The sequence below is a fragment of the Staurois parvus genome, unplaced genomic scaffold (assembly GCF_062004578.1).
Source record: "Staurois parvus isolate SC_StPar_1 unplaced genomic scaffold, SC_StPar_1.0 ptg000183l, whole genome shotgun sequence".
In the NCBI taxonomy this organism is placed as follows: Eukaryota; Metazoa; Chordata; class Amphibia; order Anura; family Ranidae; genus Staurois; species Staurois parvus.
In genome coordinates, this window is record NW_028317979.1 from 9160610 (window position 1) to 9176683 (window position 16074).

The following is a 16074-nucleotide window of genomic DNA, read 5'->3' on the forward strand; positions in this document are numbered from 1 at the left end:
AAATATGAAATATTTATTATGAATATTTTACATTTACCAAGTTTGCAGCCAGCAGGAGGTGCAACGTATCTACCATTTACACTCACCGGCCACTTTATTAGGTAAACCTTGCTAGTACCAGGTTGGACCCCCTTTTGCCTTCGGAACTGCCTTAATTCTCCGTGGCATAGATTCAACAAGGTGTTGGAAACATTCCTCAGAGATTTTGGTTCATATTGACACGAGTTACTGTTGCCTTTCTGTCATCTAGAGTCAGTCTGCCATTCTCCTCTGACCTCTGACATCAACAAGGCATTTTCATCCACACAACTGCCACTCACTGAATATTTTCTCTTTTTCAGACTATTCTCTGTAAACCCTAGAGATAGTTGTGCGTGAAAATCCCAGTAGATCAGCAGATTTGAAATACTCAGACCAGCCCGTCTGGCATCAACAACCATGCCATGTTCATGGGGGGGTCACTTAAAAACCCCATTTTCTTCCCCAAACTGATGCTCGGTCTGAACTTCATCTTCACCACATCTAGATGCCTAAATGCATTGAGTTGCTGCAATGTGATTGGCTGATTAACAATTTGTGTTACCAAGTAATTGAACAAATGTACCTAATAAAGTGGCCAGTGAGTGTAATTTGAAACGTCTGTGTGATTTGATCTCGCCAGATCCAGTCACAAATCACATCCGGATACGCAACCCAATCAATCACAACCCCTCCCACCCCCTGCTAGTTCATACAGACTCTATAAAGTTTTGCTTAGAAAAAGTGAGCAGGCAGTACTGGGCTTTCTTTCTTGAAAGCCCAGTATACTCTACAAATAAAGTAGTGTGGTAAAAAAAATCCCAATAAAAGACATAAAGGAGGGTTGCATATTAAAAAGGTACTTTATTTAAGAAAAACAGCCAAATTATTTCACAAAGTACCTTTTTAATGTAAACCCCATCTTTTTGTTGAAATTTGGTAATTGGACCCTTCCATTCCACTGCATGCCTTGCAGACACACCTTGATGTTATACCACATTAAGTAAAGAGTGGAGGGAAAGGTATGGGAACATTGCTACATATGTGGTAGTCATGCCCACTGATCCACAACTTCTAGTCCTGCAATTTTCAAGTCTCTGTTGCAGTAATGGTTACACATATGCCACCCATATACGGTATACATACGGTGTCTCCACTTTCAGCTCCATTTCCCTGCTCCATTTCTTTCTACTTGCCACCAGGAATCTGATTCAAAGACATTGTAAGCGAACATCCCACACTCCCACAATGGCAAGGTGGTGCACTGAGCTAGCATGCCTCCTGCACCTAAAAGAACTGGTAAGCTGATGACATGACAGGTACCATGGGGACCGCTATGTGGTCACTTAGACCATATGGATAATTTTCTCAGGATCCCAAAGATTCAGAATCATTATCCCCTGAATGCTCTTTGCAAACAACTTATTGGGGGCCTAACTCCTTGTCCTGAAACCCAAAGTCTTCCACCTCCTTCACCCTTGTCTTACTCCTAAACAGACAGCAGTTTTAAATCCCCTCTACCTCCTTTCCTGTATCACTCTACTGATTCCCTTGTATGTTTTCCTCCTCCTATGTTCTTTTTCATGGCTGGGTCATGCAACCGTATTGACATCCTCATGCAAAAATTAATAATGATCACAAATATGATATGCCCTCTGTACAGCCTCCAGTCTGCTCTAATAAATCTCCTCTCCAAGGACATATAGGAACCCTTGTACTGGTTACACCCAATCAGATGCTTTTTTATTTGGTCTTTATTCTTATTTAAAGAGGTCTGGCTACACCATGTGCTATGATACTGTTAATGAGTGTGCTTCTGTGCCTCTCTTCTGTATGTTTCTGAAATTAAAAAACCTTTACTCTTTAAAAAAAATGTGCAGTGCCTGCTTCACAGTGAAACTGCATACAGAACAAACATCTCAAGGTCTTCACAGGTGCAGATACTTTGAACTACAGAATGTTCATGTCATCAGTAGCTTCATCACATTGTGTAAAGTTTCCCTTTTACGTAGATTTAATGATTCTTAAACACTAAAATATTTAATATATATATATGTGTGTATATTTATTTTTAACAGGCGATATAGCTGCATTGACTGAGCTTATCCATCACCATGTTCCTGAAGCCAAACTTATAGAAAGTATTGGACAAGAATTGATTTTTCTGCTCCCTAGTAAAGATTTCAAGTACAGAGCCTATGCCAGTCTCTTCCGAGAGCTAGAGGAGACTATTGGGGATTTGGGGCTCAGCAGCTTTGGCATTTCTGATACTCCCCTGGAAGAGGTAACGATTGCAGGCAAATTTTGCCATATCATTTAATTACTTAATTTTAGATTTTTATTTTCAACATATACTGATATTTTAAGATGTAAAAGTTGTGTGATAGGCAATAAGGCAACATACAGAGTTTTCATGTCTATTAAGTTGGTAATTAAATAAATTAGTGTACTTTTTTATGAATGATCCTTTTCCACACTTCCCTCCCTCCTCCATCACTTTGATCATATAATATACTTATCTGTAATGCCAATGTCCAGAGATCTTCACTGTACTAGATACCAGTTTCTTGGTATCAGAAATCTCCAGAAGTCCTCCAGTCTGTACTGGCACTTTCGCATCTGTCGGGCTGCAGACAGGCTTTTGACTAAAGATAATAATAGTGGCCATTGTAAATATGTACCACTAGAAATTGTATGCTATCTAAAGATATTAGGAATGAATTGTCTGTCATTCGTCAGCCTGCATAATGAAGATTTATGTAAAGCAATGTTGTAGAAAAGAATAAGCTCTGTTAAAGAGGAATCGAACTCATGCAGAGGGCTAGTCACCAGTATTTTTTGTGGTCTCCCTGCAGCTGATCATACTCTATTATTCACTTACCATGCACTGTGTTGTGTGGAGACGGCCATCTTGGTAGTGGCAGGACTTTTGCTTTCTATTTATTTAATGATTTAGTGACATAACCAAAGCTCACTCCAAATCACTAGCAGTGAAAATAAGCAGAATCTTAGATTTACACTGCAAATGTACAATTATGAGGCTGTAGGCACAGAGGTGCCTAGGCACCCGCATATAACAGGAAGTGCACTGCTATTTGCAGGGGAAATTAACGAAAAGGTGCATTTTCAGCTTACGGCTAATATTCCAGTAACAATTTCCTTACAACAAATCTTTAATTTACTCTGTTACACTGTAAAGTGTACTTATTCTTTAAAGTGCTGTTAAATACAAGAGACTTAGCATATAGTCTTGCAGGCGCACTTACTTCTTTTTATATAAGCTCAATCTTTTTCTTCACAGTTCCAGGTTTGTTGAGTCACTTACAATTTACAGGTGAAATGAAAAAAGTGCTACTGCACTTATGGGTATAATCAATAGTAACAAATAACCATTTGCAGCAGTCCTAATTGTGAACTAATACAACATAAGTGAATACCATATGGATCGCGCATAAAAAGTGCAAAATATGAATATCTTTGTGACAATATATGGGATACAATATTGATACTGATATGAATAATTCAGTCCCAATAAGTGAAGATAAAGTGCAAAGTGCTAAAATTCTTGATTGTGAACGCCGTGTACAATAACAGGTGCACCACTGTGCTCAGACCGGTGCCCCACATGGACTGACACTCACCGTCATCCTGTGACCACCTATCTCTAGGATGGTTGTTTGCGCTTTTGGGACTATCCCAGTATGCAGTGTTGCTAATGGTAACCAGTTGTTCCTCCAAAGGTGCTGTATCAATACCAACTCTCTCCTCTGGAAGAGGTTACAGTTGCTCTTACCCATGTAAAACCTTTGTGGTCCTCTGTAATTCTCCCTTCCCGGTGATTCCGAGCCGTTGCCCGGTGCCTGGCTCGGTGTCTCTCTGCTGACCTCTCACCCGGCCGTGCCTCGCTCTTACTCCGTGGTTGCTAAGGCAGTGAAATTTTTATGCACAGTCCATATGGTATTCACTTACAATTTACTGTTGGCTACACTAACTGGCGGTCCCTATGGTGCCCCAGTGTAGTCACCTTGATGGGAGGCCGCTCTGTGCACAGACAGATAGAAAGCCATTGTGTGTGCAGAAAGATGGATGGGTAGCTTCTCTGTGCACAGGCAGTACAGACAGGCTACACAGACATGTAATCTACTTACCATCTTCTGTCTGACAATAAAAAGTCTTTGAAACAGCAGAACACACATACAGTACAGTACACACTTGCAATGGTTCATGGGGCATGTAGTCAGAACTTCATGGTTTCAGATGGTGCTTGTGTCTACACTGTCTATGCTGCCTAACCAGAAAAACATGCAAATACAAATAAATATTAATACACATTGCAAATTTACATTGTGTATACTATAGTGCAGTATCAGGCTACACAGCAATATATACATTTTCAATATTACTTTTGCAGATCTTCTTGAAGGTTACAGCTGATTCAGTGACAGGAACTGAAACTCCAGGTATTGACACCTTCTCTACAGCTTGGCAAGTATTAAATCATACTTTTGAGACTGTTACTTCTATTATACACAGAAGATAATACAACTGACGCAAAATGCCTTCCAGGATTTGTAAACAAATTTCATGCATGTACTAAAATGTGCATGGCAGCTCTAGTATAATGTTATTTACAGTATATTATAACATTATAATGTACATAACATTATACATCTTAGTATGTGTTCCTTACCCTGTGGTATCAGAACAGGGATGCAGAGTTTGGAACATTTTGGCAGGAATGGCCATGGTCTAAGCTAAAGTGCCTATAATATGACTGAACAGAAAAAATAGCAGGTGGATGAGATGTATCATGGAAGGGGTCCGGGAACCCAACTGAGTGCAGACTTTTTAAAAATGTATTACGTATGATAGTAGTGTGCCACTGACTATCAAAGTTTCCTCTTAGGAACACCTGAAGTCTCTTCCCAGGATCTTTAATTTACTATTTCGTTTCAAATGAAAATCAAGACTTCTAAGACAACTTACTTCTAGTTGAACATTTCAGAGTTAGGAGCTTTCTTCGTTTGGCAAGACCATTTGCAACTTCATGTTTTTTCCTGCACGTTCTTAGCATCATATTTTTAAAGCAGAGTGTATATCATTCAACAAACATTCTCTGCAAATGAATTTTCCAGATCAATGGGTTTTAAATGACAGTGATTGATTCTCCACCGGAGAATATTTGGTGAAAATCACTGCTTTATAAATAGACCCCTCAGTCTCCTTGGATTGTAGTTGGTTAACACACACTGATTTACAGTAAGTTGGTGTGGAGATTTTGGTGGGAAAGCTCTTTCCAGAGCCGGCCCTTCAAATGTGCATAGCATTTTCACTTCAAGCCCATTCAACAATGGTTTTATAACCATTTACTTAAGGCAGTCTGCTCTAAGCAATTCTATTTCAGATTCTATTGTTAACATTTGCTTGTTTTGACTTTCTTCTGGTTGAATGCACGAACAGAGGAATGGATGTTACAACAGCGGAAGTCCAGAACCAGTCTAGCAGTGGATCCAAAGTCAACAGTTGTCAATATTGAAAATAAAGGTGACTCAGGCAGAATAATGATGGGTAAAATAATAGGAATGTCTAGAGCCTTGATTTGCACAGACAACAATCACTTGTTCCATTAAAAATGTATCTAATTAGAGACTCGATGTCTCCATCTTGATACTTGCTTTAAAAGTTGAACACGTGCTTAGACTCATGTATAAACACAAGCATTATCAAGTGAATGAGGTTTACAGTGCTATCCAATACTGTCCACAGAGTTACAGTATTTCTGCACATATTTTCTCCTGGTTTGCAGTCTTTTTATATTTTATAAGATGAGGAATTGAGCTTGTTATGCATGTCTTTGCTAATGCTAAAAATTTAAGCAGTCAGCTTTAAAATTTATCACATGCTTTTATTGATCAGGGTTTTAAAAAAACCCACAGATTAATATTGCTTTGATTGACCATATGATGATTCTGAAATTCTGGATAACCTGAGAAAGAGTTGTAGCAACCCATGCCTGCTATGACTTTATGACACTTAGTTAAATTTTGCCTTGCAATAGATCTTGGTGCCAATTTTTCAAACTTTCTTACAATCTCCACATCTTTAGCAGGGATGATGGAGGTAGTCAAGGAATAGGATTACAAAGTCACCAGTTCTAGACTGTTCTAGACTGCAAGATAAAGCTTCTCCAGGCCACAAATACAAAGGACAATGATACATCTGATGTGGCAGAAAACGTGAGAGATATTCCCATTTATATGAATACTATCGGACTAAAAATTAAAACCTTGGCTCATTCTCAACTTAATAATATTTCTATAGGCCATCTTGATAAATGGGCCACAAAAGAGGTTTTCAAACATTGTGAAAAGCTCAAAAGTCAACACAAGATACTTTTTTTACACTAATTTTTTGTAAAAATTAACATAAGTCATATTGAAGAAGTACAACATGCCGTCAGAATAAAGCTAAACTAAATAAAGTAGGTGTTTTGTATATACAATTTTAGCAGAGTCAATAATGTTCAAAAAGCAAATGGTTTATAAAATGCCTGACATTCCCTAGGTTACCCATCCTTATCTGGTACCTGAAACAAAATCCTTCTTTACTAAGTATACTAGTTTCATTTCCTGCTTTTGCTTCTCTTGCATGGTCGTTGAAGCATACATCTATATGTTGGAAAGAGACATTACTTCACGGCTAATTATTGTCTATGTAAGGGATGTAATTAGATGCAGTAGCTTGCTTGCTGTCCAAAGATGCTCTAGATCAAATGAAACCAGGGTTAGATTGTTAAACTTTTGGGGAATGACTACACCCAAAACAGCTCCTAAATATTCTGTTGTTTCAATATGCCATTCCTAGGTGTTGATGTTCCTTTACTCTTATGTGTAATTACTATAACTAAGAAACCAACCCAGACACAATTCTGGGCGAGCAAAACTGTGTAAATACAAAAGAAAATTGTTACTAAATACTTAGCGTAATTTTCCTTTCCAGATTAATTCCATAGCAGCATATGAATGGGTATACTTCGCACATTCATATGCTGCCATGGAGTTAAAGAGTTATTTTAAAGGTAACCAAAAAAATGAACCCATTCAGTGACTAATTCACTGGCAGATAATTTGTTGGGTGCACTGCCATCATCTTTTATGATCTTTAACAGGATGGGCAATTTGCAGAATGATCAGACAGAGAGTTACTATAACTTGCAGTTTACTGAACAGATACAAAGTTTGAAGCAATAATGCAAAACAGGTTCTGGATGAAAAAAAAAACATGCATGCACTGCAGCATAATGAACTCTGCACAACTAGAGACTCCCTACAGCAATGCCTCTGTGACTCACTGAGAATCACTACTTCATTAAAACAGTACAAAGCACAAACAGCTACTTGTGATTACCTTCATAAACAGCATTTCGTACAGTGGAGTCCAGAGAAGCTCTGATAAAATACAGTATGTGAACAGCCAATGGTGTATTTAGATTTTGTGCTGCCCTAGGCAACTAAAAAGTTTTGAAACCCCTCCCCCTTCCCATATGAGGCGCGGGAGAGAGAGACGTTCTTCCAGCACTCACCTTCACAGCTCTCCTGCATGAAACCAGCCGGCCATCACCGGAGACATGATCAGGAAAGGCCAGCATTGTCCTTGTGTGGTGCACTCAGCCGGGTATATGGAACAACATTTGGCCTCTGCCTGCACCCTCCCACAGCCTCTCTCATATCCCATGTAGTGCCTCACCTGGTGCCTATCGTCAGTCACCTGACTCCCTTCTTACGGGGGTGTGGCGCCACCCTCCCTGGAAAAATTTTGCCCAAGGCAACCGCCTTGTTTGTCTTGCGGGAGATGCGCCCCTGTGAACAGCTGGAGGGATCCAAAGATAAAGGACCACCCACTTGAACTGGAATACTCTGGTAGCAATTAGACTGGTTCTGACAGTGGAGGTTCTCTTACCTGGCTGCAGATCACTTGCTGTACTACCTCTGCCTCATTAGTTGTGTCCTTTGTTTGATGCTGAGGGAGGAAAACAGAAATCATATCTTCCATGTGCCTGTCCTGAAAACCAGGGAGTTGTGGGAAAAGAATTGCATGTGCCTGCAATTGAGAATGGTAAGTAAATGGGCACTCCACTACAGCCATTATGTAAAGCTGTACTAAAGAGCATGATGCTTATTATGTTTTATTTACTATAATGTATTCCATACCCATATAGCACAGCCAGGGCCCGATTTCTATCACTGGAGCCTGTAGGCACACATCCTTGGTGCATAAAGCAACACATCTCTGCCAGGATCACCTTACCCTCTACTGCTCATAAGCACAGGCCTACTGTGTCTAATGGTTACATTACCATTAGCCATGGACACAGATTAAGTGAAACAATGCTTAAGGTTTTCTTTTTTTATATAAAGCAAATAGTAGCTTGGGTTTAGTTTAGATTGCTTGGGTTGATCATTATTTGTAGTTTAGAGCTTCAGAATGCCTAAAATCCTTGCAATAAATGTCGCTGTCAAAAGCCTAGCGCTGTTTGCTCTCAGTGTGGGTCTTTCAGCACCACTAAAGGCGTGTGAAAATCGAACATTATCCAAAGTAGACCTTCACATTTGACTGAGTCCTGGCCCTAACCTCAACATTAAAACTTTCTCTCACCCTTAAATTAAGTCCTTAACGTTGAGCATCAATTTGACATCAGTTTGAAACAAATTTGATATAATTCAGAATTTAGGGATGGGTACATTTGACCTTCAGTTGGCTTCTTCCTAACCTGCATTTGACCTGCATAAAGGGGGTTTTCTATTGCCATAGACTTGTATGGGAGTGCAAATCCTTCTTAAAGTGAAGAAAAGCCTGTTGATTCAGACCCTTTGTCTAACCCTAATAAATATATTGGATTCTGTAAATTCTGAAGCTTCTGTAAAGCCAAAACTTTTTAGTTTTTTTAGTTCTGTTTTTTGTTAGTTTTGGTTAGGAAAGAAAATAGAAAAGACCACTCTCAGGTTTTATTTATTTATTTCTTTTGTCTGGATCTCCTATATCCAGACACACAGCAGGAAGATAGACCTTTCCAAAGCAAGACAATATCCTGTCCTAGACAATTGTAACCAGAACAGTTTGCCATTGAAAGATTTCCCTTTACCTTTTGTTTCTGCAACAACTCCAAATTTTTGGATCTCCTTTAACTTTCTGTAGTAGCAGCAATAGTCACCAGGACAAACAGAAAGAGTGAGTGTCCCAAGGAGAGTTACAGACAGCAATAAAAGCCTGATAGAGGTTCTAACCCTCACCTACTCTATTCAAAATGAAAAAAGAAAGCTTTTGCTTTGTATATACGTTAAGTCCAGTACTTTCGGCAAGGTATCAGCTTTGGATCATCCATCCACTGAATTAAATTTGACGAGAACTGCATTAGGCACATGGAAGCTCCTCACTGGCAAAGATCACTCCATCAACCACCAACTGCCTACAATCGCATTCTGCTTTGGGACACAACAGGAAGATGACAAAATGTCCTGTCTCCCATGCTTGTTGCAAGAACTTGAAGATTGTAGATGGGTCCCTTGTACATCCATTAGGCTTTTGCCTAGTTTGCCTTGTGGGTGATCTGGCTCTGCTTTAAACCAAACACATGAGCTCAGATAACTTTTAACCCTTAATTTATCAGATAACTTTAAAATATTCCCTGAACCCTAGCACTTAACCTAAAACTGCCTAACTTGACCCCAACCCCATGCTAACATAATCCCTAACACTAACATAGGCCATAAAAATGCAGTCTAACCCTATCAGGCAGCTACTTTATCTGCTCCAAAAGACACACACTGAGACTTCAGATTGCCAATACTGAAAAATAATGATCCAATCTAAGTAGGCAATTACTTTGTCTGAAAAGATTGCAGTGATATATTAACATGATTACTTTGTTGCATAAATACATTTTAATACTGTTGCTAATCTCAGACCAACCATCAGATATCAGAAGAGAATCTCAGAGAGTTGGTGCAGAAAATGTCCCACCTGCATCCAAAGCCTGCAATGAACAACCTGCTCCTACTGTAACAAATGGCAAAGGATCTCGTCAAATCAAAGGCTCAGATCTTATGAACCAGCAGTTTAAGGCACTTATAATTAAGCGCTTCCAGCATGCTACACGCAGTCACAAAGATTTCTTTGCCCAGGTAATGTTTATGGCCTTAAATAATGAAACATGTAGTTCACAATAGACTGTCTCTCTGTATTGCAAACAAAAATGATAATTGCCAACTGACTTACATAGGATGCTTAATATTGTAATTACACTCATTATCCTTCATAAATCATGAAGAATAAAACTGACTGATAGTTTGTTTTAGTAATGCTGGCCATACATTGTCTAATTTTGTCAGCTAGATAGTAAACAATGAAAATTAATTATTAGAAATCCTGGAACTAGTTGAATACATCTTACAGCATGCTAGATATTGTTTTAAAATTAAAATAACTTAAAGGGTAAGTGTTCTTTATAAAAAAAAAAACCCTCCAACCTTCATACTAGATTCTCTATTAGAAGTGCAGGGGGTTATGTAATAACATTGGAAAGTGCAAAATCTGGTGCAAAAAACAATCAGCTTATAGTTTTGGTTTTTTTTTTGTCAAAGCTTAATTGAACAAGCTGACTGGGAACCATGCACAGCTGCACCAGATTCTGAGCGCACCAGTTTTAGTAAATCTCCCCCACAGACCTCAGATGCAGGCAAATCCAAATTCCCAATGCCTTACTCAGAACTAACACAGTGTTACATCTAATGATTGGCATCTTCAAAAAGCATTACACATGCTATTGGCCTATTTGTCCATCCATTGGCATTACAGCTTAGAGTCAGCCTTCTTCAAGAGTTTATGGCATTCTTTGGTTGAACATGAATGCTTTCCAATTTCGACACCCTATCCTTGCCATAATTTTGAATCCCCCTTTCCAATTATAGTTTAGGCCTTCCTTTTGGATGAATTTCTCCAGGTTAAGCTAGAAGATCAGGGTTGTTTTTATCCATCAGATGACATGACCCATCATTGCCCGAGGCTTAATGAATAAATTTAACTTCCCAAATTTTACAACAAAACCAACATACTCATCAACAACTCATACATTTCACAATGGTGCCAGCTTCAGTGGCATAACTTCTCTCTTTCAAGTAAGCACATATGTGCCATACATATTTGTTGGACTTTCCACTCAAAAGCCCAAACTGAACTTAATTTTGTTTTCAGAGTGCGCTGGTTTCACCTATGTATAAAGTTACAGGTCTAATATGTGGATTATAAAGATGGGCATTGGATTTTCTTGACAAAATTGTGTTTTTCATAAAGTGCAGAAGACCATGATAACATTTACAGGCTAAGGTTACAGAAGCATTCAATTCTATAATACTCCTTTTTTTATTTTGGTTGACAACTGAGCTCAAATACATGAATCTATTAATGCCTAGGAAGTTGTATTTACCCCACTATATTGTTAAGCTTCATAATCGTATATACTCCCCAGAACTTTAAAAACCCAATAAATCCTTTTTATTGAAAAAGAAAGTTGTATTTGCCAAAGTTAAGCTTATATGGCAAATTCAGATCCATTCCACTGTCTGTGTATACTGCCATCACCTAATTTATCAACTTTTTCATTCAAGCATCTTTCAAGCCAGACATAGTCACACCATTTTGTAATATGTACTTTTTTTCGGGAAACTTAGTTTGTACAGCCCTTTCGTGGGCACATTAGAAGAAGAGCCAAGGGGGTTTCCATCCTGTTTTGGACCCTGGGGTGTACCCAACCTATCTGACACCTGGAGCAAATAATATGTTTAACACCCTCCTCCCATGCATCATAATTGTTTCCATTATTGATAATGAAATTAAACATCATGCATACTGGGGTTGGAAGCAAAATTTTGGATCTTCCATCAATTTCTGTCCCAATGGTCACTAGGACGTATTCAGAGGGTAAAAGGGAAACATTCATAAAAAACTTCACAGAGGTTTCTATACTTCCATACAATTTCAGAGGATGCTAAATCACCAGGTGATATAAACACTGCTCCTTCCCTGTGCTGATCAGGCAGTGGACGTTTGATTTGTCTGTATGTGTGGTCTGCCTTCCTGTTGGAAACTTTTTTTTCTAGAGGCTAAGGGGATGTCAGCACATACCCTATGAATCTCTGAAAGATTTTCTGAAATCTGAAGTTAAAGTTCCAGAAATGTGCTCTTCTGTGCAGTAAAGAAGTAGATAAGATTTTTTTTATGAGAAAGATCTGTTTTGGAATTTCTTGTGATAAATGTATTTGAAAGATAAATAATTGATTTCTATCCCAGGGTGTTTGCTGATTTTGTGGAAAATATTCAAAACTTTGTTTTTTGTGTTGTCAAATGAAAGAGCAATCTATGTATGACCAACATAAGTTCTAGATTAGAAACAAAGGATTGGAATTGTACAGTATATTATGTTGTTAGCCCTTTGATGGTTCTTTCCCAACTTACCACATCATTGTCTCTTATAATGATTGGAGCTGAACATACATGCAAATACCTTTACTTCCTGCAGATTGTGCTTCCTGCCAGCTTTGTGTTGCTGGCTCTAGTGTTTACTTTGATTGTACCCCCCTTTGGAGAATACCCCAGCTTAACACTTCACCCATGGATCTACGGACAACAGTTTATTTTCTTCAGGTCAGAGAATTGAGTAGAATAGTCAATAGATTCTTCCTCTAGTATGTTCCAGTTTGCACTGTAGAAAACTATTGTAATATCTTAGATCAGCTGTGGTTGTATGCTTCAGAATATGATGATTGGCCTTTGGACCAAAAGCAAGGTCACACTTCAAAGGGTCTGTCCACCCAAAGCATCTTCTGTATTTAAATTTTTTGTAGACAATAGAGTATTAAACCATAACATCTTGATTGTCTCTGGGAGTCCACTGGAGAAATCTTTTGCAGACAATGCACAAGGGGGAGTAGAAACATACTGAATGAGGGTTTCCCAAGATGCATTAAGCTGGCCATGGTTCGAATATCAGCTGATTCAGCAGGATCTACTTGAGTACAAGCAGCCTGCCAGATTTTATATATTATTATCGCTAGCGGCTATTATAGCCGCTAGCAATAATCACTTTCTTCTCTCGGTAGAAAAGGCTTCCCCTGACTCCCCACTGGTAGAACACATTGGCTACCCAGGAGCGATTCCCCTGTCAAAACTGTCTGTGTTGATGGGAGGATGGAGCAAAATTCTGTCCTGCAATCCGTGGTTACAAGAAAGAAATTTGCTCTGTCTATGACCAACCTAAGAAGCCAGTAACTGACCCTGACCATCAGATATCACTATTGAGAAATATCACTATTTTTAAGTAATTGTAGAATATAGTAGTTTACAACTGACATCAGGTCAGCAGTGTGAAGTGTCTCCCTAGTAAAAATTATTACATAAGTAACTAGTCTATGAAAAAATAACAAAATTCACCCTCTAGGACCTTTCTCTACAGCTTGTAAAGCAGTAAACCTCATGGGCAATATAAGTACAATGCATATGCATAAATGCCCCTAACAATATACAGTTGTGTCCAAAATTATTCAACCCCCAATGCTGTAAAGGGGTTTAGGGACTATAGTGTACATTTGGAATTGTATTCAGAATCAAATCCTACAAGGACGTTGTAACTACCCAAATGCAACTAAAATGACATCAATTGTTTATGTAATACAGTAGTAAATGGTTCTTATGTGGTTTCTTCATTGCCACAATTATTCAACCCCTTAAAGACTACCACTCTGAAGAACAGAGGTTCATACAGGTGCTTTCCATCAGGTATTGAAAACACCTGTGGATGTCACCGAGCAGCAATCAAGCATAATAAGCACCAATTAGGCAGCTTTAAAATGACTGTGATACTCAGCTCCTTCTAGACATTTACTGGTGTGGTTACAAACATGGTGAAGGCAAGAGAATGGTCCAGGAAGACAAGAGAAGAGGTGATTTCTCTTCACAGGAAGGGCAATGGCTATAAGAAGATTGCAAAGATGTTAAACATACCAAGAGACACCTTAGGAAGCATCATTCGCAAATTCAAGGCAAAGGGCACTGTTGAAACGCTACCTGGTCGTGGCAGAAAGAAGATGCTGACTTCGACTGCTGTGCGCTACCTGAAGCGTAGAGTGGAGAGAAGTCCCCGTGTGACTGCTGAGGAACTGAGAAAAGATTTGTCAGATGTGGGTACAGAAGTTTCAGCCCAGACAATAAGACGCACACTGCGTAATGAAGGCCTCCGTGCCAGAACTCCCAGGCGTACCCCCTTGCTGTCTCCAAAGAATAAGAAGAGTCGACTGCAGTATGCCAAAAGCCATGTGGACAAACCACAAAAGTTGTGGGATAGTGTTCTGTGGACTGATGAAACAAAATTAGAACTGTTTGGGCCCATGGATCAACGCTATGTTTGGAGGAGGAAGAACAAGGCCTATGATGAAAAGAACACCTTGCCTACTGTGAAGCATGGTGGAGGGTCAATCATGCTTTGGGGCTGTTTTGCTTCTGCAGGTACAGGGAAGCTTCAGCGTGTGCAAGGTACCATGAATTCTCTTCAGTACCAGGAGATATTGGATGGAAACGTGATGCAGTCCGTCACACACCTGAGGCTTGGGAGACGTTGGACCTTTCAACAGGACAATGATCCCAAGCATACCTCCAAGTCCACTAGAGCATGGTTGCAGAGGAAAGGCTGGAACATTTTGGAGTGGCCATCGCAGTCACCAGACTTAAATCCGATTGAGAACCTCTGGTGGGACTTAAAGAAAGCAGTTGCAGTGCGCAAGCCTAAGAATGTGACTGAACTGGAGGCCTTTGCCCATGAAGAATGGGCGAAGATACCCGTAGATCGCTGCAAGACACTTGTGTCAAGCTATGCTTCACGTTTAAAAGCTGTTATAACTGTAAAAGGATGCTGTACTAAGTACTAAGATTGAATGTCACTTGGGGGTTGAATAAAACTGATAATGCTGTGAGCACAGAAAAGACATTTGTGGTTATTTCATTATAACTGTTATGTTATATTTGTCTGACCTACAAGTGCCTCTTTAATGTAAATGTAAGCAAGATGACTGAATGATCAAAAGCAATGTCAAACTGGCCAAAACACTCAATTTCAGTGGGGGTTGAATAATTTTGGACACAACTGTATTGTGCTAAAACACTAATTAATTATTTAAAATACATTGCAGCTTCCCAAGAGTCCCAGTATATAAGATGCTGACTCTACTCCAAGATGAGTCACTTCAGCATCTTTTAAGAGCTCTGCACCAAGCACACTTCAGCTTATTCCATTCTACTGCTATTTATCAGGTGTATTTAGATGTCCTGAATACTGTCTGTTGAAGAAAATGTTTGATATTTTCCTCCATCTCATATGTTATAGTAACGAGCACCCCGGCAGTGAGCAAGTGGTACCAATTACAGATGCCTTCCTGAATAGTCCTGGCTTCGGAACTCGCTGCATGAAAGACCAGCCACTGACGTAAGGGGTGTTCATTTATCTCTATAAGTACACAAACAGGAGAGGATTAGCCAGGATTTAGGATTTTATGGCAAACATTAATTGCATAAGGGCAGATTATGAAAGAAAGGTGAGATTTATCAACCCAGGTGACTTTCTATGTGACGAGTAAGTCCTGTGGCTGCTGTGGTGCAATATGTTATAAGTTTAATTTAAAAAATGCATCCAAAATGCATTTTCCTTTTTAAATGAAAGCTGAGACGAGCCCATTAAAAATATTGTTTTCCCTGGCACATGCCAGAGTTTCCATATTGCGCTTTCCAAACCTGCATTTGGTGAGATTAAAGTAATTTAGTTTGTCTGTCATGATGAAGACATAGCACTAGATCTCTGAAAAATGAGAATACAATTCAATAACAAGATTCTCTACATTATTGAAATAAATTGTGAGAAATTGGCTTGATGTATCAGATGCCATGCCAGTAACATTGTCACTAACTGTACCTTCATTCCATGTAGGTTGCACATAAAAAAGCAAAAATCTCACT

The 16074-nt window shown here is 39.1% G+C and overlaps 1 protein-coding gene across 1 annotated transcript in view; it reads left to right on the forward strand.

The window, feature by feature from the left end:
- Nucleotides 1-16074, forward strand: part of ABCA4 (ATP binding cassette subfamily A member 4) — a 259321-nt gene that overhangs the window by 156150 nt on the left and 87097 nt on the right. The window contains exons 28-33 of the mRNA XM_089677323.1: nt 2097-2302; nt 4430-4478; nt 5479-5562; nt 9982-10199; nt 12593-12717; nt 15449-15547. Coding sequence (XP_089533449.1) covers nt 2097-2302; nt 4430-4478; nt 5479-5562; nt 9982-10199; nt 12593-12717; nt 15449-15547 — 781 coding nt within the window. The remainder of the gene's footprint in view (nt 1-2096; nt 2303-4429; nt 4479-5478; nt 5563-9981; nt 10200-12592; nt 12718-15448; nt 15548-16074) is intronic.